The 22,326-nt window shown below is 47.3% G+C and overlaps 1 protein-coding gene across 15 annotated transcripts in view; it reads left to right on the forward strand.

Annotated features, from left to right (window-relative positions):
• Positions 1 to 22,326, forward strand: part of MAGI1 (membrane associated guanylate kinase, WW and PDZ domain containing 1) — a 577,726-nt gene that overhangs the window by 509,045 nt on the left and 46,355 nt on the right. For all 15 annotated transcript variants that reach the window (XM_036331640.1, XM_036331630.1, XM_036331632.1 and 12 more), the window contains 2 exons: positions 733 to 915; positions 1,647 to 2,267. In XM_036331640.1, the coding sequence (XP_036187533.1) occupies positions 733 to 915; positions 1,647 to 2,267 (804 nt within the window). The remainder of the gene's footprint in view (positions 1 to 732; positions 916 to 1,646; positions 2,268 to 22,326) is intronic.

The raw sequence follows: 22,326 nt of genomic DNA on the forward strand, positions 1-22,326 counted from the left end.
CAGGGATCAAGCCTGGGGCCTCATACATGCAAACCATGTGCTCTGCCACTGAGCTCACTTCCCACTCCTAAACTTTTATTCAAAACAGTATATTTTAGCAGTGGGCATGTCCAGACTACTTAACAAAATGTTAAAAGAAGCAAATTAATAGGAAAAATTCGTTTAATTTAGAATTCAAATCAAAGTAAAATTATAACTCTCTTTATTTTGAAAACAGTGATGGTACTATTTTATAGAATTATTCATGACCATAGTATGTTTCTTAGTATTATCTATGTATTTTCAGAGTGAGATTTCTGTTTGATTAAAAGCTAAAGATTTTGATGAATTGGTTTTACAAGTGGAAAACAAGCTTGAGGCAACACATTGGAAGCTGTATTGCAAAATATAAACTATTACAAAACACAAGACAGAAAGCAAAGTCCACTCTGCCTTCTGTGAAGGGCCGTGTGTCAGCGCGACCGCTGTCACACCACATGAGCCAAAACCGTGCCCCTGGGTCGGGTGACGGACCCCTCTCTCCTGCTCTTGCGTTTCCCTTCAGAGCTTCATGCTGACGTGTGCATGTACCGCGTGCCCCTCCTCAAACTTGGAGAGACTCTTATGGCACCTGTGTACCCCAGTGCCCCGGCACAGGAGGGTGGAGATGACCTAGAAGTTGTAGCATTTCCTCCTTTATTCACCTTTTTTGCTCATCCTGACATTCCTTTACTTTTTCTTCTTTTAATCCAGGCAAACCCTTTTTTACACGAAACCCTTCTGAACTGAAAGGCAAGTTCATTCACACGAAGCTGCGGAAAAGCAGCCGTGGCTTTGGCTTCACGGTCGTCGGAGGGGACGAACCTGACGAGTTTCTGCAGATCAAGAGCCTCGTCCTGGATGGTCCCGCTGCGCTGGACGGCAAGATGGAAACAGGTGGGGCAGCAGGTGGCCAGTGCTGCTGGCACCACCCGAGACCAAACAGCAGCTGGTTTCTGGGCTTGATCACCTCCTCTGTCGGCTCCTCCCCTCCGTACATGCATCCCCGGTGGAGACGGAAACCTGTGAGGCCATGTCACCTTTGGGGAGCTCTTAGGGTGCTACTGAGTGGAGTAGAGCCGTGATTTGTGAGAGTGTAGATCTGTTTGAATAGATGGGTTCAGAGCTTGGATTTCTGCAGTGGGGATTTGTGTTAGAAGAAAGCTCCAATGTTCTTTCAGTGACCATATCTTCTCACAGGAGGGACCACACTGGGTGCTGAACGAATGCCTTGTTAGCCATTAAAATAAGTGACAGAAGTAGTCCCTTTGTGTCCTACGATGCCACCCCCAAATCCAGTTTCAGATCAGCTTCCTGTTGATAGGCGTTTATATCACAACTAGAGTCCTGATGCACGAATTCGTGCAAGAGTAGGCCTTCCTTCCCCCGGCTGCCAGCACCGGCTTCCCTCCGGCACCTGGGGCCCAGGCTGCTTCCCTCCAGCCGCCGCCAGCAGGCACCCGGGGCCCGGGCTTCACTACGGCCCCAGCTTCGTCTGGTGACATCCGGAATGATGCCCGGAAGGATGTTCGGTCTAATTAGTCTATAACCCTTTTTTTATTATAGATATCGAGGTAGATTTTCTGCATACTGTTTTTTTTTAATCCCCAAACTCTTACCTTTTGCAGGAGATGTAATTGTCAGCGTGAACGACACCTGCGTTTTGGGACACACACATGCGCAAGTTGTGAAAATCTTCCAGTCCATCCCCATCGGTGCCAGTGTGGACCTTGAACTCTGCCGAGGTTATCCATTGCCTTTTGACCCAGATGACCCCAATACGAGTTTAGTGACCTCAGTGGCCATTTTGGATAAAGAACCAATTATCGTGAATGGGCAAGAGACCTACGATTCACCAGCTAGTCACAGCAGTAAAACAGGCAAAGTCAACGGCATGAAGGACGCCAGGCCGAGCAGTCCAGCCGACGTGGCTTCCAACGGTTCCCATGGTTACCCCAATGACACTGTCTCGTTGGCTTCCTCCATAGCCACTCAGCCAGAACTCATAACTGTCCATATAGTCAAAGGGCCAATGGGCTTTGGCTTCACTATCGCAGACAGTCCTGGAGGGGGCGGCCAAAGAGTGAAACAGATCGTGGACAGCCCCCGGTGCCGCGGCCTGAAGGAGGGGGACCTCATCGTGGAAGTGAACAAGAAGAGCGTGCAGGCTCTCACGCACAACCAGGTCGTGGACATGCTGATCGAATGTCCAAAGGGGAGTGAGGTCACCTTGTTGGTGCAACGAGGAGGTATGTAGGTTTATTTTGTTCTTTGATTTTTTTTTAACCCATAAGCCATTGTTTAACTTACTGGTCTTTGGGTAGCTCTTTGGGGCTTTTTAAATGTCTGCTTTACTAAGATTATTTTTATTTAAATGATTAGAAATGTATTCAGAATGTTTTCTGATTTCTTCAAATGCTAGCATCTTTAGAATAAAGGTTGTGTTTATGCATATGTTACACATATGCAGCTAGAGCGATACCCTTAAATGTAAGTCAGATTGTGCCTTTAAATGACCATTAAGATTTTAAAACCTTTCTCCTTTAAATCTCCTGAACCGGGCCTGCATAGCGTGCTTGCAAAATGGGGCTCCCGGCCTCTCTTCTGACCTCAGCTCACACTCTTCTCCCCTCCTCACTGTCCTTCAGCCACCTGGCTTCTTTTCTCAACTGCCTGTAGCGCTCCAAGCGCTTCCTGCCTCAGGGCCTTCGCACGTCCTGTTCCCTCTGCTGGGAAAGCCTCATTCCCATCTCTTCCCTTGGCCGGCTCAGTCTCATTGGTTTCCTCCTGAGAGAAAGCTTCCCTGGTCACTAATCTAAAGTAGCCTCCAGCACCTCCGTGTAACCTCCACTGCTTTACCCCATTTTTTCATGGCCGTTACCGGTACCATGATTATCACAGGTCACTCATTTGTATATATATTTTTTGCTGCTCTCTCTTTTTTACTAGAATGTAAGAGCCATAAAGCCAGGGCCCGTGTCTACATAGTGACATCTGTATTCCCAGCATTTAACACAGTTCCTGACTCCTGCTAGGTATCCATGAGTAAATCGGTATCGAATGAATGAATGGATGGATGGATGCGTATGCGATAATTTATACTTGTCAGGAACAAGAGCTCCACCAATTGTATTAAAAACATATCTCAGCGTACCCACAATTTAATGATGTGATTAAAGACCCCAGGGAAGTGGAGTATTCTAAGTCTTGAGGCGTTAGACTTCCTGCTTTCCCCTGCCTGCGTGCCTCACCGGAACTCCTAGGACCTCACCCTGAGAAATATTTGCCACGTGTTGGAATGTCGTTTCTGAATCTGTGTGTGTGACTAGTGGTGGATCACCTCACCCAATGTGCCTGATGCTGGCTGTTCCCCTGGCCCTTGCCAACGTGATTTGTTCCGTGCACGGCATATTCCGACCCTCTGAGCCGAGATGAGGAGCCAGGCTTTTCATTTTCTCTGGGTTCCGTTGCTGCAGTGGCGCACATGTATGTCGCAGCCGCCTGTTCCCACGCTCTCGTGGCGCTGTGCGTTCTGTGATCCAAACAATTGGTGTCGTCGGAAGGAGACCCAAAATTCAGAGCAGCCGTCTGTGTGAATAGAAATGCTCGATCTTTCTCGAACAGTTTCAAAAGCCACTGTGCAGATTTTATTCTTAAAAACGGTGTTTCCACCGATGCAGCTTTCATGTCTCTTGGACCTAGATCGCTTGACAGGATAGATAATTGTTGTTTAAACAGTGACTAAGACGTAGTAGGAAGTGACTTGCGTGTGAGGGTGATGATAATACCTGGCACTTAGACATAAGCTGGCAGTTTACAAAGCACTTGCCTGCAGGCACATGTCTCTCATCTCACTTTCACCACGTCCCTGACAGGTGGGCGGTGCCAGCCCACGAGGTGACGGAGAAGTTCGCCCAGGAGTTTGCAGCTGAGGGACGCTGGTTTCTGCAGAACCGCTGGTTTCGGCAGTCAGCAAGCAGCTGGAAACTTTTCAGTAGTTTTCAGTTTGTCAGCAGCATCTCTGATTCAGCCACTGCTCCTTCGACAGTCACAGACCACTCTGCTCTCCTACCGAATTAATTGCCCCTTCATTATTTGCTCCTTCATTCCTTTTGTCAGTGTGTTTAGTTTTCCTTTGTTATTAGAGTCACTTTTAAGAGGACCAAAACAGTGAGTCTCATTATAATCTACCAACTGACAGTGGTTACTGGAATCGTATTATAATGAATGTGCCCACACTAGCAAGTAATTGATTATAGAAATATACCTCTGGATTTCAAATACATTTGCATTCCCTGTTCTTAATTTCTGAGACCTTTTTTGTGAATGCCGTTACCTTTTATAACATGAAATTAATGTGGAGAGATCCAGAGTATATTGCCGCATTAGTCAGCATCGCCATAGTTTAATCTGGAACCTGAGTAAAGTAAGATCGCTGTCACATCAGCACTTCTTTACAATCCGCCTTATGCCTCGTGCTTGATTTACATGTGGGACCAGAAGTGTGTACACGTGCAGTTGGCAGACTAACAGCAGCTACTATTAATCTGTATAGAAAGCATATAAATATGTGTTTCTGCCACACGTTAGTTATTTGAATCGGCACTGGCATTTCGATCATCTGTCCTGCATGGTGGAGTGGAACTGTGAGTAGGTTTGATGAGGCAACAAAAACAGAAGCTCAGTTAAATGAGAACATAAAATGGCCACTGCTCTGATACTTTTTTAAGAAATAAATGATAAAAAGGTTTATTCAAAGGTCCTAGTGCAGCCGTGGGCAAACTACGGCCCGCGGGCTGGATCCGGCCCGTTTGAAATGAATAAAACTAAAAAAAAAAAAAAGACCGTACCCTTTTATGTAATGATGTTTACTTTGAATTTACATTAGTTCACACAAACACTCCATCCATGCTTATGTTCCGGCCCTCCAGTCCGGTTTAAGAACCCATTGTGGCCCTCGAGTCAAAAAGTTTGCCCACCCCTGGCATAGTGTTTGCAAACTGGAAACACAACTTAGCAATAGCCAGAGGGTTCCAAAGAAGAAATACAAGCTCAGGGTTCTCAGAGGGAAAAGTGCACCTTGAGAACTGTCAGTCCTGCAATACCAGCTTCTGTATTGGTGCGAAATGGCATTCATCTAGGTCAGCGGTTGCCAACTGGTGGTCTCTGGACCACTGGTGGTCCGTGAGGTCCGAGAGGTTGGCGACCGCTGCTCTCGGTGGCCTGTGGTCTGGATGCAGGAACGTTCTTTCCTGAGTCCTCCGGGGTAAGCAGAGGGCTATGTGGAGGTTATGTATCGGCACTGACGCAGGGCTGGACAGCTCAGAAACGTTTAAGTCCCCAGGCTACTTGGAACAAGGATAGAATAGTCGCCTCATGCCTCGTCCTACTGGACTTAGTGATTTAAGTTTGACTATAATGCTCCCTTTTATGTCTTCACTCTATTCCTCATTTCCTCCCTTTAGAACAAGATTTTTATTTCTCTCTGAAAACATCAGAGATCAAATAAAATATGCTGAAGCCACTTGATGCCAAGGTGGCAACGCCTTCATTGGGTTCCTGTGTCCCTGGGAGGGGGTATATGGACTAACGACATGCTTGTTATATGTGAATTGATAATCAGCTCAATATTTGTGTCCATTGAGACATTATTATTACATATCAGGTTTAGAAACCAGTCTGTCTTGAGGATAGGTCAGCGGTGGAGGAGATTCCTAGATATCAGGTGATTCTCTCTAATGAAGCTCATTTCTGCCACAGCTCCAAGTACGCAGACTGAGAACCCGTGAGATCCGCACTGACTGATTCTCAGGAATTCGGATCTCGAGGGTGAGGCTTTCTGTGCCTTAAAGATCTTTTTCTACTTCGGGCATAACTGGTTAAGTTTGTATTTTATTTTAATTTTTAATCTCACAGGCCCGTTTTTGCTTTTTTTGTGCTTTTCAAGATCGGGTACATTTTGGGTGTTAGTATTTTTCGTCTCTTCCCCTCCCACCTGGAAACCACACAGAGGTCGGAATGCCGTTTGTTAATTTCTGGGGTCGGGCCGTTTCCTGGGTCAGGCCTGGAGTTTCTGGGAGTGCCCATCCATGTGCCCTGGTGCCTGGGACCACCAGGGATTTGTTTATAAGTCTCTTCTCTGTAAACCTGGCCCTGCCTGCTGTCCACTGGGCAAGTTCCCCTAGTAAGGGCCAGCCAGCATCTTCCTTCTGGGCCTGTCCTTCCTCTGTCGCCCTCTGCTGTCCAGTCAGGAGAATGCTTCTATTGATTCATTTTGACAGCTTTGGCTTTCAGATGGCCTGTCCTCTGACACGTGTGAGGCTAGAGACTTTTTTTTTATGTATCTGGAAAATCATGCTAGAAGGTGATTACTATCTTTAACATATAGGATTTTTTTTAAATTTACAAAAGATATAGAATTTGTCCCATAAAGGTTTTTTACTTTTTAAAAGAAGGATTGTTTTATTTGAAGCATATAACTACCTGTGCCCCTCTGTATAAGATATTTTGTGTTTGGCTAATTCACACCAATTAGTAGGTGGGTCATCATTAAGATATAATTTTGGGTTGAGTCAGAATACTTTGTCAAGAGAAGATTTAGCAGTGCATTATGGGAAAGGGGAACTTATGCTCTGGTTTTGAGAGAAAGTATGTATTGGGTGTGTCAGGAACCAACCTCTAGTTCAAACTCTGCTCTTACCTGCCCTTACCTGCGACCAGCTTACTACTCCTGCCTCAAGACTTATTTTTTAATTAAAAAAAAATGGATGGTTTGAACTAGATCACCTTTAAGATGACCCCTGTGGCTCTATAATTTTATGCAAAGAATGACTAGATCACCTTTAGGATGACCCCTGTGGCTCTAATTTTATGCAAAGAATGACCTCATAGTGTGTGGAAAAACAAAATTCAACTGAGTAAAATGTAAAGCTCTGATTGGCTGTTAGTCAGTGACTGGTGCATTGGGCAGCACCCCGTCTACCAGACAGAAAGGACCCCCACGGAGCTGAGCACAGTGGGAGACAGGCAGAGGGAGCGGACAGGAAGTTTCGCTGTAAAAGCCAGAGTGGCCGTGCCAGGTCACCTCCCTTCGGGGGCAGCAGGGTCGGAGGCAGGTTACCTCACTGACCGGGTAGTTCCAGATTGACGGGTTTAAGATTCCATTCCTGGGAGAGGCCAAAACTGTAACTAAATTATTAAAGTCTGCGTTTGCTGGTATGGGACTCAGCGTAAGTGACTCCCTTTGGGGAGAAAAGAGCACATGGTTCCACAGCAGGTGGTGCAGGTGTAAATCCCAGCCCCACCTTTGCTGGCTTTGTGGCCCCGGGCAAGTCATCTGAAAAAATGGGGAGACTGCACATGCCGGCACATGATGGAGATCAAATAAGGCAGTGTTTGTGCTCATTTCTGACATAGGACAAATCACTGGTGTTTTATTGATGTTGCCTAATAATACAAGCAACGGACTAGGGGTGGCTTTTTATTTATTTTAAAATAAAAATAAAAAAATCTTCAACCTGGACCTACAGTATCTCAATCCCAGTGCTTGACCGCCAGGTATCCGTATTCTGTCAGAAGCTCCGCCAGCGATTCTGATGTGTAACCTGAGCTATAGCCAGTGTCAGGCTCCTGCCCTCAGGGATCCTGCTAGTTTTGATTCTATGACATAACTTGGGGAGAAATGAGTTTATAAAACTAATAGTTACTTTCATTTCTGGGCAGTACCCTTCCTTTAAAGCCTGCTTCACAAGCAGCACATTCCTCAGTCTTCGCTCAGGTCCAGTCAGCTCCCGGATTCCACCTTTTCCTACTTCTGAGAACAGAGGGAGGGCTGATCCCGGTCCTCATTTGGGGCACAGTCTCCAGTGGCTGTTGCTGCTCACAACCAGAATGGAAGTGATGTTTGCTGTTCGGTTTGCACACACTACACTGAATGCTTTTGTCAGATAATGAAATGTTACGCTCCCTGCAGGGCAGGTCGGTGTCCACCTTGGACTCTTACATCCCTGGTGCCTCTCAGGAAATCCTAGCTGAAAAAATTAAGCATGCTCCACAAGTCACAATAGAAAATTATTCGCAGAACTTTGTATTCACACCTCATAACTTTAGAAAGATGATAAAGAGGTGCTAAAAGGCAAAAATTAGAGATGAAAAGGGTGGTGGTGATGGTAATGATAACGTTACCACTCTCACCAGTGAGTAAATTACTGTGTGCCAGGCTTGTTGTCATAGTAGCAACACACACACACACACACACCACACAGAGGCAGGTAAGACCTCGCAACACCTCATTGTGTGACTGCATTGGAACTGATACCAATTTGCAGTGGGATTCTGAGTACGCTCTTCTGGGCTGTGATTGTCAGCCCCGGTGCTGGGGGCGGGGGGGGGGGGGGGGAGAGGGGGGCAGAAATTGAAGGAATCATTTGTTTTTTGTGTTGAAAATCACAGCTATATTTGCTTAGATATACTAAAGGGAAGTTTCTGGTTTGTTTGGGAAAGCATGTATAAAGGCTCCTCCTTGCTTAAACCACTGGCAAGAAAAACAATAAACAGTTTCACAACACGCCAGGCATCGTTGGTTCTGAACACTTTCTATCTCATAATTCAGAAGTGGCCTCTCAGGTCAGCACAATGTTGACTGCATTTTATTTTATTTTTTTTATGGTTCTGTTTTTTTTATTTTATTTGTTTTCATCTTTACTGTTTAGATTATTACAGATGTCCCTCTTTTTCCCACCTATAGCTCTCCTCCACCCGGTTCCTGCCACGCCCCAGGCCTTCACCACCCTATTGTCTGTGTCCATAGGTAATGCATACATGCATATAAGATCTTTTTTAATCTCTTCCCATCCTCCCACTCCCCCTTCCCTCTGAGAATCGTCAGTCTGTTCCATTTCTATGACTCTATTTTATTCACCATTTATTCTGTTCATTAGATTTATTATTCATTTGATTTTTAGATTCAATTGTTGATAGATATGTATTTGTTGCCATTTTGTTGTTCATATTTTTTATCTTTTTTTTCTCCTTCTTCCTCTTCTTAAAAGAATACCCTTCAGTATTTCATATAATACTGGTTTGGTGGTGATGAACTCCTTTAGCTTTTTCTTGTCTGTGAAGCTCTTTATCTGACCTTCAATTCTAAATGATAGCTTTGCTGGGTAGAATAATCTTGGTTGTAGTTCTTGCTATTCATCATTTTGAATATTTCTTGCCACTCCCTTGTGGCCTGCATAGTTTCTGTTGAAAAATCAGCTGACAATTGTATGGGCACTCCCTTGTAGGTAACTAACTGCTTTTTTCTTGTTGCTTTTAATATTCTGTCTTTGTCTTTAGCCCTTGACATTTTAATTATGATGTGTCTTGGTGTGGTCCTCTTTGGGTTCCTCTTGTTTGGGGTTCTCTGTGCTTCATGGGCTTGTAAGTCTATTTCTTTCACCAGGTAGGGAAAGTTTTCTGTCATTATTTCTTCAAATAGGTTTTTAATATCTTCCTCTCTTTCTTCTTCTGGCACCCCCATAATTCAGATATTGGTACGCTTGAAGTTGTCCCAGAGGCTCCTTACACTATCTTCATAGTTTTGGATTCTTTTTTTCTTTTTGCTCTTTTGGTTCGGTGTTTATTTCTTCCTCATATTTCAAATCATTGATTTGATTCTCGGGATCCTCTAGTCTACTGTTGAATCTCTGTATATTATTCTTTATTTCAGTCAGTGGATGCTTAATTTCTGACTGGTCCTTTTCTCTTTTTTGGGGGGGAGGGGAGCATTCTCACTAAGCTCCTTGAAAGTCTCACTAAGTCCCTTGGAGGTTTTTAGAAGATTCTTGAGTAACCTTATAACCATGGGTTTGAACTCTATATCCAGTAGTTTGCTTTCTTCCATTTATTTCATTTGTGACATGTTTCTTTGTCCCTGCATTTTGGCTGCTTCCCTGTGTTTGTCTCCGTGAATTAGGTAGAGCTGCTAAGTCTCCTTGAATTGATAGAGTGGCCTTGTGTAGTAGGAGTCCTATAGGGCCCAGTGGCTCAGCCTCCCCAGTCACCTAGGTGGACACTCTTGGTGCACCCCTTTGTGGGCTGTGTGCACAGCCTTGTTGTAGTTGAGCCTTGATTGCTATTGGTGTCACTGGAAGGAATTGACCTCCAGGCTAATTGGCTGCAGGAACCAGCTGTGACTACAGTGGGAGAATTGCTGTGCAGGAGACACCCCTATGGAGCAGGACTGGCTTCAGTGGGGCTTTGGTGCTTGCTGAATCTCCCCCTTGAGTGTGTCACTTATGGATGTGTAGAGTTGTAATCTGGTATGGTCTGACACTGACCCCTGGTACACTGGCTCTTGGGTCTCCAGGGAGATGCAAAGTCAGCCACTGCCTGGGGCCACCCAGCAGGAGCTACAGAGAGATCTTCAGATTCCTCCTCTTTGTATCAGGTTTGGAGGTGTCTGGAAGAGGCCCAGCTGTGAAGCAAGGTAGGCTGGATTCTGTTGCCATATCTTGGGCCTTTTATTGATAGGTTTGGGGCTCCCTGACCCAGCTTCAGCTTATTTGACAGGTATTAGCCTGAGCAAGGACAGGCCATTCATATGCAAAATCCACTGCACACAGCTTGGGTGGGGTTGTAAATTGGATGAGGCGGGGTCTTAGGGAATCACCAGGGCAGAGCAAACAGAAATGGTCACCAGTCAACCCTGCAACCGGGAAGGTCCCAGCACGGGAACAATGCGAGCACCTCCATCTGGAAGAAAGCCGCCCCAGAGTTCCTACTGCGATGTCAGACAGTTCAGTTTTGCCTTGTATGTGTCTGTGTCCCCCAGAGCCTCACCCAGCACTGGAGCTCAGAGGAAGCAGGAGCTTGTAAGTTCAGTTCGTGGTGCCTTTTAAGAGGAGCAGCTGGGTCTCCAGCAGCCTCCGTGTCACTGAGTCCTGACCTACACTGGTTTTTACAGCCCATACTTCTTACTGCCTGTAGGGACTTCTTTTCCCAGATCTGGGGCCCTGGGCTGGGGGTCTGGTGTGGGGCTGGGACCCCTTTCTCCTCTGGGCAGCCTCCGCAGAGAAGATCTTCCTCCCGATTAAAAAAGCAGCCCATGTGGGTGCCGGACCAGCCTGTTCCGCGCCTTTGCACCTCCTACCAGTCTCAGTGCTTTCCTCTTTATTCCTCTAGTTGTAGGACTTCCATTCAGCCAGCTCTCCAGCGGTTCTGGATGATGGTTGTTTTATATTTTAGCTGTAGTTTTGATGTGGTTGTGGGAGGTGGCGCGTAGAGTCATTTGCCTACGTTCTCCCTGTTGACTCCATTGTAGAGAAGAGGACGATGGGACCAGAGAGGTTCAGTGACTCACCCAGAACCACGTAGCTGATAGTTGGCAAAGCAGAATTTGAACCCAGAACTTAGGTTTAGAGACTGAGTCCTTAACCACGGTGCCAGGCAGCCTCACGCACTAAAGGGAAGAAACTGCAGACCTGAGCTCTGGAGCAGCAAGTCTCACACATAAAGGAGTGGATGCGGTCGGAAGTCCATGGGCAAGTTGATGCCACTTAATTTTCATCCAGGTTTACTGATGTGTTACTAGTTCATGAAATCATCATCGATCCAGATGGGAAAGCAATACCTAATCTCGTCGCCTAAGCCCCTCATTAGCATTAGGTCATCTTGGTGTTTTCCCTTCTGAAATGACGCAGAGCCGTCATAATGAGAACCGCAGTGAGCTGCACACCAGAGACCTAAGCCGGGTGAGCAGGTGCCACTCGCTCTCTGCCCTTGGTCTTGGACTGGAGAATGAATTGCAAATTGCACCGCTGACGTGTTTGACTGCCAGAACCTCTCAGATTGCACTGCAGGGCCTCCGAAAGGGGACTTGGGTGCTTGCAGAGTGATATCCTAACAGTTCCGTGTACGCACACCAGCAGCCTGTGTCAGCTCTGCATCATGCGCCAGGCTCTGTGTGCCGCCCAGCTCTTCCCCGGCCCCTGCCGTCCGTCGTTGGGCACCTGGCCTGGCAGGGCCTTGCAGCAGGTCTCGGTGCCTCCTGCAGTTCATTCTCTGGCCAGAGTGACTTAACGGCAGTTGATCAGAAAGGCTTCCCATCATTCAGCGAAAGCGCCGAAGCCTTGCGCCAGGGCCTGAGTGCTGGCCCTTCCCTCGCTCTGTATTTTCCTCTCCCAGGAGCCTCGGGGCCCACAGACATCCATCAGGCTTCTGCGCAAAGGTCCTTTCTTGTGAAAAGCCGGCTCTGCACCATAGCAAATAAAGCAGCACCCTCCGCCATCACTTGCTTCTCTCTCCTTCCTCCTGGCACTTAAACTTCCTGTGATCTGGGAGCAGCAGCTTGGCCTCAGCCATTTCTCCACCTGTACCGCCTGCAACCCGTACCTGGCACGTTGTAGGTATTCAGAAAGTCATATATGTGGATCGAAAATAGGAATGAGTGCCAGGCCCTTTGTTTCCACAAACACTCCCCTCAAGAGCACTGAGGGGAGCACTATCATTGCAGCTGAGGAAAGGGGCAGGAGAGGGCAACCCCCCGAAATCACACGGTGGAAAGGTGACTGGTTTGCCTGCAAAGCCTGGGCTCTGGGCGCAGGCTGCTCTCCACGGAAGGGCATCAGAGAATCGCACCAGGGAATCCTGTTCTCCAGCACCCAGCGTGGCCGTCCCTGGCCTCACATGGCTGTTTAATCGAAATTAAAGGCCAGGTCTTTGTCCAGTGGCCACTGCGGAGGAGCTCAGTGTGGCTCGTGGCACTGTGTGCCCGTTCAGTCGGGGAACATCCCTGTCCCCCCAGGAAGGGCTGTCACCCAGCGCTGCACTCGAGATGTCATTATTTACCCTGGAAAGGAGATGCTGAGGATCTATTGTTGCCCTTCCTCTTATTTGTACTAGAGAACTAGTATAAGGGAGATACGGAATGGAAGGCAGCTTCGTGGCGAACAGATTTTTTTATGCAGATAACAATGATAGGGCCTATTTATTCATATCTTTCATGTGTACACGGCTCTGAGCTCTTTACATGTGTTAAGTAGATGTTAGGGGGTCACAGGAGTCGAGTCTCAGAAAACGTAAAAGACTTATCAAGTGTTAGCACTTGGGCATCTGCTCTGTTGCAAGGAGAGAGCTCGTCCAGTTTTAATGGGAATACTGACTGACATAGCTTAGGAAGCTTAATGTAGATGATTGTATTATGTAAAATATCTTTAATCCAAAAAGGGGTAGAAACTTTAAAACACAAGGAAAATTCACCTTAAATTCTTACATAAAATCATGTAGAATTTGTCACCTGAGCTTCAGCAACGTGAAAAGACGTTGAAGTCTTATTGGTGTAGGAATCTGATTCGGTTTCTCAGACTGATTGGCCTTCGTGCTCGCCTGTTTACTAACACCTCAGTTTTCTAGTGATTTCAGAAGTCGAGTCCTATAGTCAGAGCCACTGCTGCCTAATATCTTCCTAGCTATTAAAAGTTGTTCAGCCCTGGCTGGGTGCCTCAGTTGGTTGGAGCATCATCTCATACACCACAAGGTTGCGGGTTCAATTCCCAGTCAAAGCATGTATGTAGGTTGCAGGTTCAATCCCTGGTCGGGGTGCATACAGGAGGCAGCTGATCGATGTTTCTCTCCTTCTCTCCCTTCTCTCTCAAAATCAATAAAAACTATCCTTGGGTGAGGATTAAAAGATAAATAAAGTGAAAAAAAGTTTTTCATGTTAAATTCGCAAACTTCCTAGCACTTTGCAATGCTGCCCCAAGCAGTCACCATTGTTAGTAAGGCGCCTTCTGGCCTTGACCACTAATGCAGTTTTAAGCTGCTATTTTTATTTACTTCATGGTGTAAAGTGATCAAGGGTTTTATTTGAGAATTTTTTATAGAATGTTAGGTCATGTTTATATTTATATTTGAGATGACTTATAGCAAGAGATGAGACAAATATGGGGTGTCCCCCAAAAATGCATACACACTCTTTGAATAATTATAAAGCCAATGTTTATTAAAGTACATTTCATTTTCAAAATTGAGTTTTCAGCTATTAAACTGTGTAAACTATACATTTTTGGGGACACCAAAATGTCTCTATTTTGGGTCTGTCTTTACTCTATAACACATAAAACCCTCCTCGCTTTCAGCATCCTAAGGAACTCAGATTTTGATCTCATAGTGTTAACTGAAGACAGCAGTGTGGACGCATGGAGAGATGCGAGGACTTGCTGTGGACCGTTTCCTAGGAGTTTCTTTTGACCTCAAAATTCCAGCAACTGGCTTTTTCGGTTTCATTTATATCTTTTTTTTTAACAGAAGAAACAAGGTATCTTTAGACTTTTTGTGAGTTTATTTTCTACCTTTACTTTGGTTCCCTATAAAGTTTATTGTGTAGCTGTCCCCTCCTTCAGATGGTGTCTCTCGTGTGAAACGTCTGCCTTGCACGTAGGGCAGCATCTCCCGTTCTGAGACTGTGGCACCTTATTCATTCAGTTTCTCTTTCTTGCCAGAGGTTTCTTCCTAGCCTCTACGCTGAATATTTTTCAGTTCTGAACATTTTTTAAAACTGTTATCCGAGGCAGAGTTTACTTCATTTAACATTTTCCCACCTTCCTTCATTGACCTCAAATGCATCACACATGCTGTACCGCCGGCTGGAGTGCAGTATTTGCCACGGTTCTTACTGAAGCTGTCTTTGCATTGCCTCCGGCAGAGTTTTATAAAGTCCCCCCACCTATACCACAGCTGGTATTCCCCCTGTTGTGTTCCTGCGCAGATATTAACCGTGCCCCCTATTTGTGAACATACTCTTTTTTGGTTCAGAAATCTTGCTGGTAGAATCTTAAGGTCTGAAAATAGCGCTGGGTCCTTAGGAGTGTTGTTTCCATTGGCAACGTGCAACATGCCTTTTTTTTTTTTTGGTGCCAACTTGTTACCTGGGTTTATTTCATTCTCCTGTTTCTTTTTATGTTTCTAATGTTCTCAACTTTTTTTTTCACCATTTGCAGTAAACACTATCCACTCTCTCATTCAACAATTGTCAGCACCGTGTTAATCTCCCATTATAGGTGAATGGCATGCAAGGGAAGTAAACAGCTGTAAAAATACAGTGTGACTGATCACACCCTCCACATTTTTTTGTGCTTAATTCTTTTTCTAGAAATCTCACCTGGTATATTACCTTTGCCATGATAAATTCTAATATACTCATTTTGTAATTTTAACACCTGAGGCATGCTATCAGCTTAGCAGTCCTCATGGCTAGGAGCCTGGCCAATGATAAGACTGTAATGGGTGGATCCCCTCTGTCCCTGTTGCTGGCTATCAGCTCACTTCACTCAGCAACCTGCTATTTATTAGACTTATTTTGGCAGTGGCCGTGGTCAGGGGGCTTGTCATGATGTACCCATCTAAAAAGCTGTATTTAAAAATACTTTCTTAGAGTTGCATAAACACTTACCCGTTTGTTGTTGTTTTATCATCTTTGGGAGATAGTTGGAATTAGGTCTGTGCCTCCGAAGATATTTGTGTTGATTCTAAATTTTAAAATGTTCTCCATGGTTACTTTTGCCATAGATACCATTCACCAACGTGGGAAATGATCATATTAAAATAATAGCACTGCCCGTGAATTAATGGGACTCCGTGTGTGTGTAGTTTGCCCCTGCAAAGCAACTGTCACTTGACTTTGGTGATTGGAGGAGGAGGAGGCAGCTGTTTTTATCAGTGTCTCACACGGGGCACTCTGACCTCATGGACTGGTGTTCTCTGCTGGGGGCTGTCTGCATCACGGGACGTTTAGCAGCCTCCTGGCCTCTCCCCCCTCGATGCCGGTGACACCCTGTCCTGCTCCCTGGCTTCAGACGCGGCAGATATCCCCTGAAGGGCAGCTTCGACCGTGATTGAGAACCGCTGCTTTAACCCCTTTGACACCCATCTGCTTTGCTGATTGCAAATGCTTTGTTCTAGCCCTGGCCAGTGTGGCTCAGTGGGTTGGGCATCACCCCGGGCACGGAAGGGTTGCAGGCTCGGTCCCCAGTGCGGGGTGAGACAGCTGGTGGATGTTTCACTGTCTCTCACTTCTCCCTTCCTCTCTCATTCAAAATCAATACAATTCTTTTTTTAAAAAGAAGATGCTTGTTCTGTTTTTTGTAGGTTTAAATGAAGTCAGTTTATGGATTATTGTTTGTAGAACTTGGATGGAAGAAATTTCATGTGAGAATTTCCCCATTTCTTCTCAGTCATCGCCTCTGCCTCTGCTCAGGGGTGGAAGTAGCACTGGCCAGCTGTCATCTCCCTTCCCACCCGCTCCCTGCCGCCAGCGAGCAGTGCAGGCCGCTCACTCTGGCTGTGCCCCTGAGCCTGTGCTCTGTCGCCTGGAACGTGGGGGGGCTGTGTCCTCCTGGCGCTGCAGGGAGCCCGTCCCGAGGGAGGGCTCCGTGTCCTGCCTGAGTGGAGGAGGCTCAGAGGAAGGCGGAGCGGGACCCCCAGGCTCCCGCTGTTTCCGTGTGACTGTCTGGACTCCAGAAAGACAAGGGGAGGCGAGAGGGCCCAGGTCGCTGGAGATGTGCTCCTCGGGTCTGTGACGGCACGGCTTCGGGTAGACGGTGACACGGGGAAAACCAGATCAGAATGGGTTTTTGGGGAAGTGGGGTTTCCGGGGTGAAGGGGCTCCTGTATAGGTGGTGCCCTTCCTGTCCTTGTTCTGCTGAAACAGGCTCTTCCTCGTGGAAAGGGGGGTTGATATTCGCCCCTCCCCCTTTTTAATGTCCCTAGTTTGCGAAGTGATGAATTGACAGATTGTGACCAGTTGCTTAAATCTGTTTTTACAAAAACGTACTGATCTGTGAAACCTGGAATCTAGGAGGTTGTGAAAACAGGGTGGGAGGCGGGTGCGTGGGAGTGACATGGGAGTGGGGCTGGGATCCAGGCGGGGGAGGCAATGGGACCTCCACCCTTTGCCTGACCATCGCGTCCACCGCCTGGTCAGTTAGGGAGAAGCTGAGCTTGGGGTCAGGTCCAGGGCTCGATCTCATCGCTCTCCTCTGTGTTGCCCTTACAATGTGACCTGTCTGGGTCAGACTCTGCCGTGGTTTCTTTGGTCTGAGTGTAGAATTCCAAAGCAAGAGGAAACTGGGTGAGCTGTGCACATTCACTGTGCACTGGGTACCCCAGAATATCCATGGCTGACTTCTTACACATACAAAGCAGTCTCAAAACTTGATGATAGTTTTTTAAAAAAAATCCATTTCCAGTGTATTGTTTTCATTGATACCCCGCGTACCTTGACTCTCAGCTTGATTAGAGCCTCAGTTGCCTAGAAAAGCCAGCAGGGAACAGCCCAAACCAGGAGAGGAAGCGAGAGGACCCCGGCCCTCGGTCTCCACTGTGAGGCACTTGCTGATCGTCTTCCTCGCTGTACATGCTCGCGGGGGGAGCAGGCATTTCATTGCCAGTGTGAGTTCCTGTTCCTTACCCTTCTCGCCCGAATGCCACGGGCTCCTTCAAGTGCCTGTGACACATCTTGTTCCCGGATAAAAACTGTCATTAAATAGCCTTGCCGTTCGGAATTTCCCCTGCACCTTAAATGTACTTGACCTATAAAGTTCTTTTTCATTGAGATTCACCCCGAGCGCGACAGTGTGTGCTGGGGTGTGTGTGAGTGAAACCGACTCCCATATTCTGCCTTGAAGCAAATCCAATTGGCAGGATGAGTATTGACTCAGTGAGACCTGGAATCTAATATGGGACAGAGCATAGCGGCTGCTGCTTCCCAGCGCTGTGGGGCAGCCATTCATTAGGAACCGACAGTCAGGAAAAGCTGTCCCCTCTGTGCCGTGCATCGTCCCGTAGGCCAGGGCCGATACTGTTTCAGCAAGAGGTGCTTGCAGCCATTTAATGTCTCCGTGGGAGATGAATGGGGCTGCTCATCACATGTCCTTTGCTCTGAGGAAAAACCTGAGTCTTCAGTAAATGGCTCTTTAGGTCTGACTGGCAGACACGGAACAGTGCGGCGCTGCAGGCTCCCACGTCGGTCGCCTGGCCTTTGTTAGCCGTGGCCAGGGCTTTCTAAGGCCCATGTGCCTTCCTAAGTGTAAGAGGTTGGAACACAGTTTTATACGGTGCCAGGGCTGGCTTCGGTCACAGTTAAGCAGTTTGGTAATAAAGTTCATTGAAATGGCTGAATAACAGACGCCGTTATGGAGAGAACAGGAAAATGACCCTCCGGTTTTGCAAAAGCGCATTGCAGCAGGAAGGCGATTGTTACGCCGAAGAGGTGGTGAAAACGGCTCCAGAGTGTCATGGGTTTGGCTAGAGAACAGGATCTGAAATATTCTTTTCATCGGGTTTGCTTTTGGGGGGACGGGTGAAGCTTTTAGCTCTGTTTGGCCATAAAAGTGCTTTTCTCAGGAAAGACATGAAGGTGCCCTTCACTGGAGCACTATCGACCCGCTGGGAACATACCCGTCTGTGGGTCTCAGAGCTTGGGGTTGGGTTTCTTTGTGAGCCTTAGTTACCTCTGGGCGTGAGCCAGGGCTGTGACGGGAGTTTAGAACACAGGGTGGCACAGCGGCACCTTCTCTCCGCGGAGGAACTCGGGAGAGGAGCCGAGCTGGCAGCTCCCCAGTAAATCAAGGAGCAGCGAGGGTCAGGAGCCGTGAGTGGTCGCAGCAGCGGTTCACTTCATACGCTCAGCACATCCACACGTTTATTCGAAAGGTGCTACTGAACTGGGGACTAGAGGCTGGTCTAGGGCTGGGGACTAGCCCTGGAATAAGAGACCAGGTCCCTGAGATAGGCAATAAACAAGTAAATGATAACAATCACCAATATAGACAATAATTTTAGCGCGTCATCAGATGGATGGAAACTGAGAAACGGGGCTGTGTGAATAAAGAGTGACCAGCAGCGTCACTTCACACCTGCTGGTGCCTGTACCCCTGGATGGTTTCTCTGAAGAGACATTTGAGGAGAGCCCTGCGTGGGAGACACTACCCACTCACCCATCTGCAGGCGCAGTGTCCCGGGGAATGAAGGGCATTGGCCCGGAAGTGGAGGCTGCCAGCCCGGCTGGAGCACATGGGCAAGGAGGGAGGAGTGGGAAATGAGATTAAAGAGGTGGGCAGGGTCAGATCACGGCGGCTTTGTGGGGCGGGAAAGAGTTTTCGGTTCACCGAAACGGTGTTCCGAAGCCACGGGGACATGTAACCGGGAGACCCTCTAATCTGATTTGTGCTGTAAAGGCTGCCTCTGGCCTCCAAGTGGATAATGCACTGAGGGTGGAGAATAAGGCGGAGAGAACAGTTTCAGACTCTTGCGCTCACTTAGGAAAGCAAAGTCAGAGGGACAGAGTGATGGATTCGGGGTATGGAGAGGGACAGAGTGATGGATTCGGGGTATGTTTCTGAGACCTTGGCTGTGGGAGATTAAGAAGCTGGAGAAGGGCTTCTATTCCAGCTTTGGGGTCCTATAAGGATCAGCTTTGGGATGCTCGTTCTTGGTCCTGTGCCTCACTTGCATCTCTAAAAATAAGCAGGCAGGCTGAGAATCGGCCTAACAGGCAGTGATGCTGACGTAAAGGATCCTGAATGGTGTTTTTTCTTAACCTAGAAACGTCTCAGCCTCAATTTCAGTGATGGGTTTTCCTTTGGGGCCAGTGCCCTTAAAATAGGGGCTCACACGGCATCCTGTTTTACCAGCCCCAAACAGGAATACTTAGGGGTGTTTCTTTCAGTGACCTGTGTTGAGCTGTTGTTTGCCATTCACCTCCCCCACCCGCCCACAACCCAGGCAGCTGAAAGTTAAACTTTCCATTTTAAAGGCACTGCCTTGGAGCCTCCAGGCTGCAGGTCATCCTTCCTCCCCCAGGGAGACCTCAGTGAACTGCTGAGAAGAGGAATGGGTAGCAGGGCCAACCCTAAGCACTGGCACATGAAAAGCAACTCACAGTGATTTAAAATACAGATGGTGGGAAAGTCAAGCTGTCCGTCTGGCAGCTGGGAGTCTTTCTCAGAAGTGAAGCATTTCAAGACGGAGGCGAGACCCTGCGCCTTAACAGCCTCGTTGTGAGTGATTTCTGCCCACACAGCGCTAGAGAGCTTTCCTGGAGCCGCTGCGAAGCCGGCCCGACTCCGCCCCGAAAAAGTAGATCTTGGGGCGAACATCCCCTGGAGAAGGGAGATTGGCCTCCTGTAGGTACATCTTGACGAATGAGTGGTCTTTTCAGGTTGACGCTTCTCGTCCTTCCCCTTCTGGAGAGAAGATGCCACAGCTCACTCCTGTCACTCCATCTTGCCCCTCCCCCAGCTTTTATCGCAGAGTGATAGAATACATTTACAAGCTAGATAAAGGCCTTACCCACTTCTGGAAGAACCTCACACAGATTGGGGACCAGGCTTTAAAGTCTCGCTTCATTGCCCCCAAATGAGATGCCCGCCTTGTTATGTTGGAGCCTGTGTAGCCTTGAACAGTCGGGGATTCGGGGCCGCCGCTCGGAGTAACGTGCCAGCGGCATGAGAAGAACTTGCCTGACTCTGCACAGAGTGCCGTGCTCGCTGTAGAAAGGGAGCGCTCCCCAAGTTCACATCCCCATTATGGGTTCGGTTACAGGCTGATGCCCATGTATTCTGTGAAGCCGTATGAAAAATTGGCTATGAGTGCACTTGGCCTGTACAAACACCGTTGTTTTAATTCCCTTTTAGAGGCTTATGATCCAAAGCAGATTAAGCCCCTTTGAAGGAGATTGTACAGTTCAGTGTTTAAAAGCCCAGGTCTGGCTTTAGACCAAGTCTCCGCTTAGCTGCTCACCTGGCCAGGAGATCAGACCGTGCTATGTAACCATCCGTGCCTCAGTGTTCTCGTCTGTAAAATGGGGATGATATTAATACTTAACTCAAACAGCAGTCGTGAAGTATATGTGTGTGTCAAAGCTCCCAGCTCTAGCTAGTTGTTTTTGTACTCAGCCCTTGCTTTTGAAGACCTTTTTAAAAAAAAAAAAAAAAAAAAAAAAAGAAAGAAAAGAAATGATAGAGAAGCCAAGTTTTCAACCCCTCAAGGTTTACTTTACATGTTTTTGAGAGTCAATAACAATAGGACTGTCTGTGTTATCTCAATGACACCTTTGCACTTTAGGCCATTAATCTCTCAGGAATTGCATGATGACAGTTCATCCATCTCGCAGAGGGTTCTGAGCAGCGCAAGTGTTAATGACTTCAGGTCTCTCCTCACCTGTGCCAGTTCAAGGCGTATGACTTTGAGGTGAAAGGCTCTGTAAACCATTAGCAATCACCAGCTTCGCCAGCCATTTATTTCTCTTCAGGACATATTTATGAGGCTTTCGGTGCTGTGTAATTGAAGCAGACCTCTCCGTAGCTGTAAAGCTGCACAACTATATTCTTAATCTTCCTAACAAAATGCCAACTGACACAGCATTGGGAGCTACTTATTCCAGACATGTGAAGCCCGACCATCTCTCGGAATTATGACAGCCGTAATATATCATAATGACCATTACGAGATCCCCAAGGGAAAGAATGTTTTCATCTTTTTGGAGACATTGGGTCTGATGCGTCTGCTCTTGGCAGCTGGTATCATATTTACATTGAAAAATTGTACCACAGGGTTGATGATGATATTTGGCCAGAGGAAGGAGAGAAAAAATAAAATATGTTTAAACTAGAACCATTTTTTCATTTGGTTTTATGAATTCAATTTTGTGATAGTGTTTATAAGGTCCTTCAGTGAAAATGAACTCGCGTTTAAACTTGGCCTTGAGCTTATGCTGGCACACTGATTTAGCTTTAATTAAAAAAAATAATAATAAAACAAACTGAAAAAGCATCATCACCATGATGCAATCAGGCATCAATCACTGCCCGTGGCTGCCGGCCCGGCCATGACTCAGTGCTGGCCCTCGCTCAGGGCCCAGCTCCTCCCTCTGCCCCTTCTTCACGCTGGATGAGCTTCCCTTCGCCCTGCTCCCAGGAGCGAAGTGCTCCCTTCTGTGCCACTTAACACCGACCACACTGAGTCATCACTTACGTCGCTTCTTTCTCCGTTAAAAGGATAGACCCTGAGCGTGTCCGGGCCAGGGCCATGTCCGCTCGCCTTTCTCCCTCGGTGATGCTTCACCCAGCCTATGGCGGAGCTCAGCACATCTGTGCGGACGAATAGTCACGGGGTTGGTGCCTTCTCGGGATTCTGGTCTTCGCTCCCATTTGTCTCTAGCTCTGCCTCCTGCCCCCCTTCATTTCCTCACACGCTGCCCCCTGAAGTTACTGGCTGAGTTATTTGTGCTCTGTCCCCACAGAAGGTGCGCACTGTGAGAGCAGGCTC

Source organism: Myotis myotis, unplaced genomic scaffold (assembly GCF_014108235.1).
Source record: "Myotis myotis isolate mMyoMyo1 unplaced genomic scaffold, mMyoMyo1.p scaffold_m19_p_13, whole genome shotgun sequence".
Classification (NCBI taxonomy): domain Eukaryota; kingdom Metazoa; phylum Chordata; class Mammalia; order Chiroptera; family Vespertilionidae; genus Myotis; species Myotis myotis.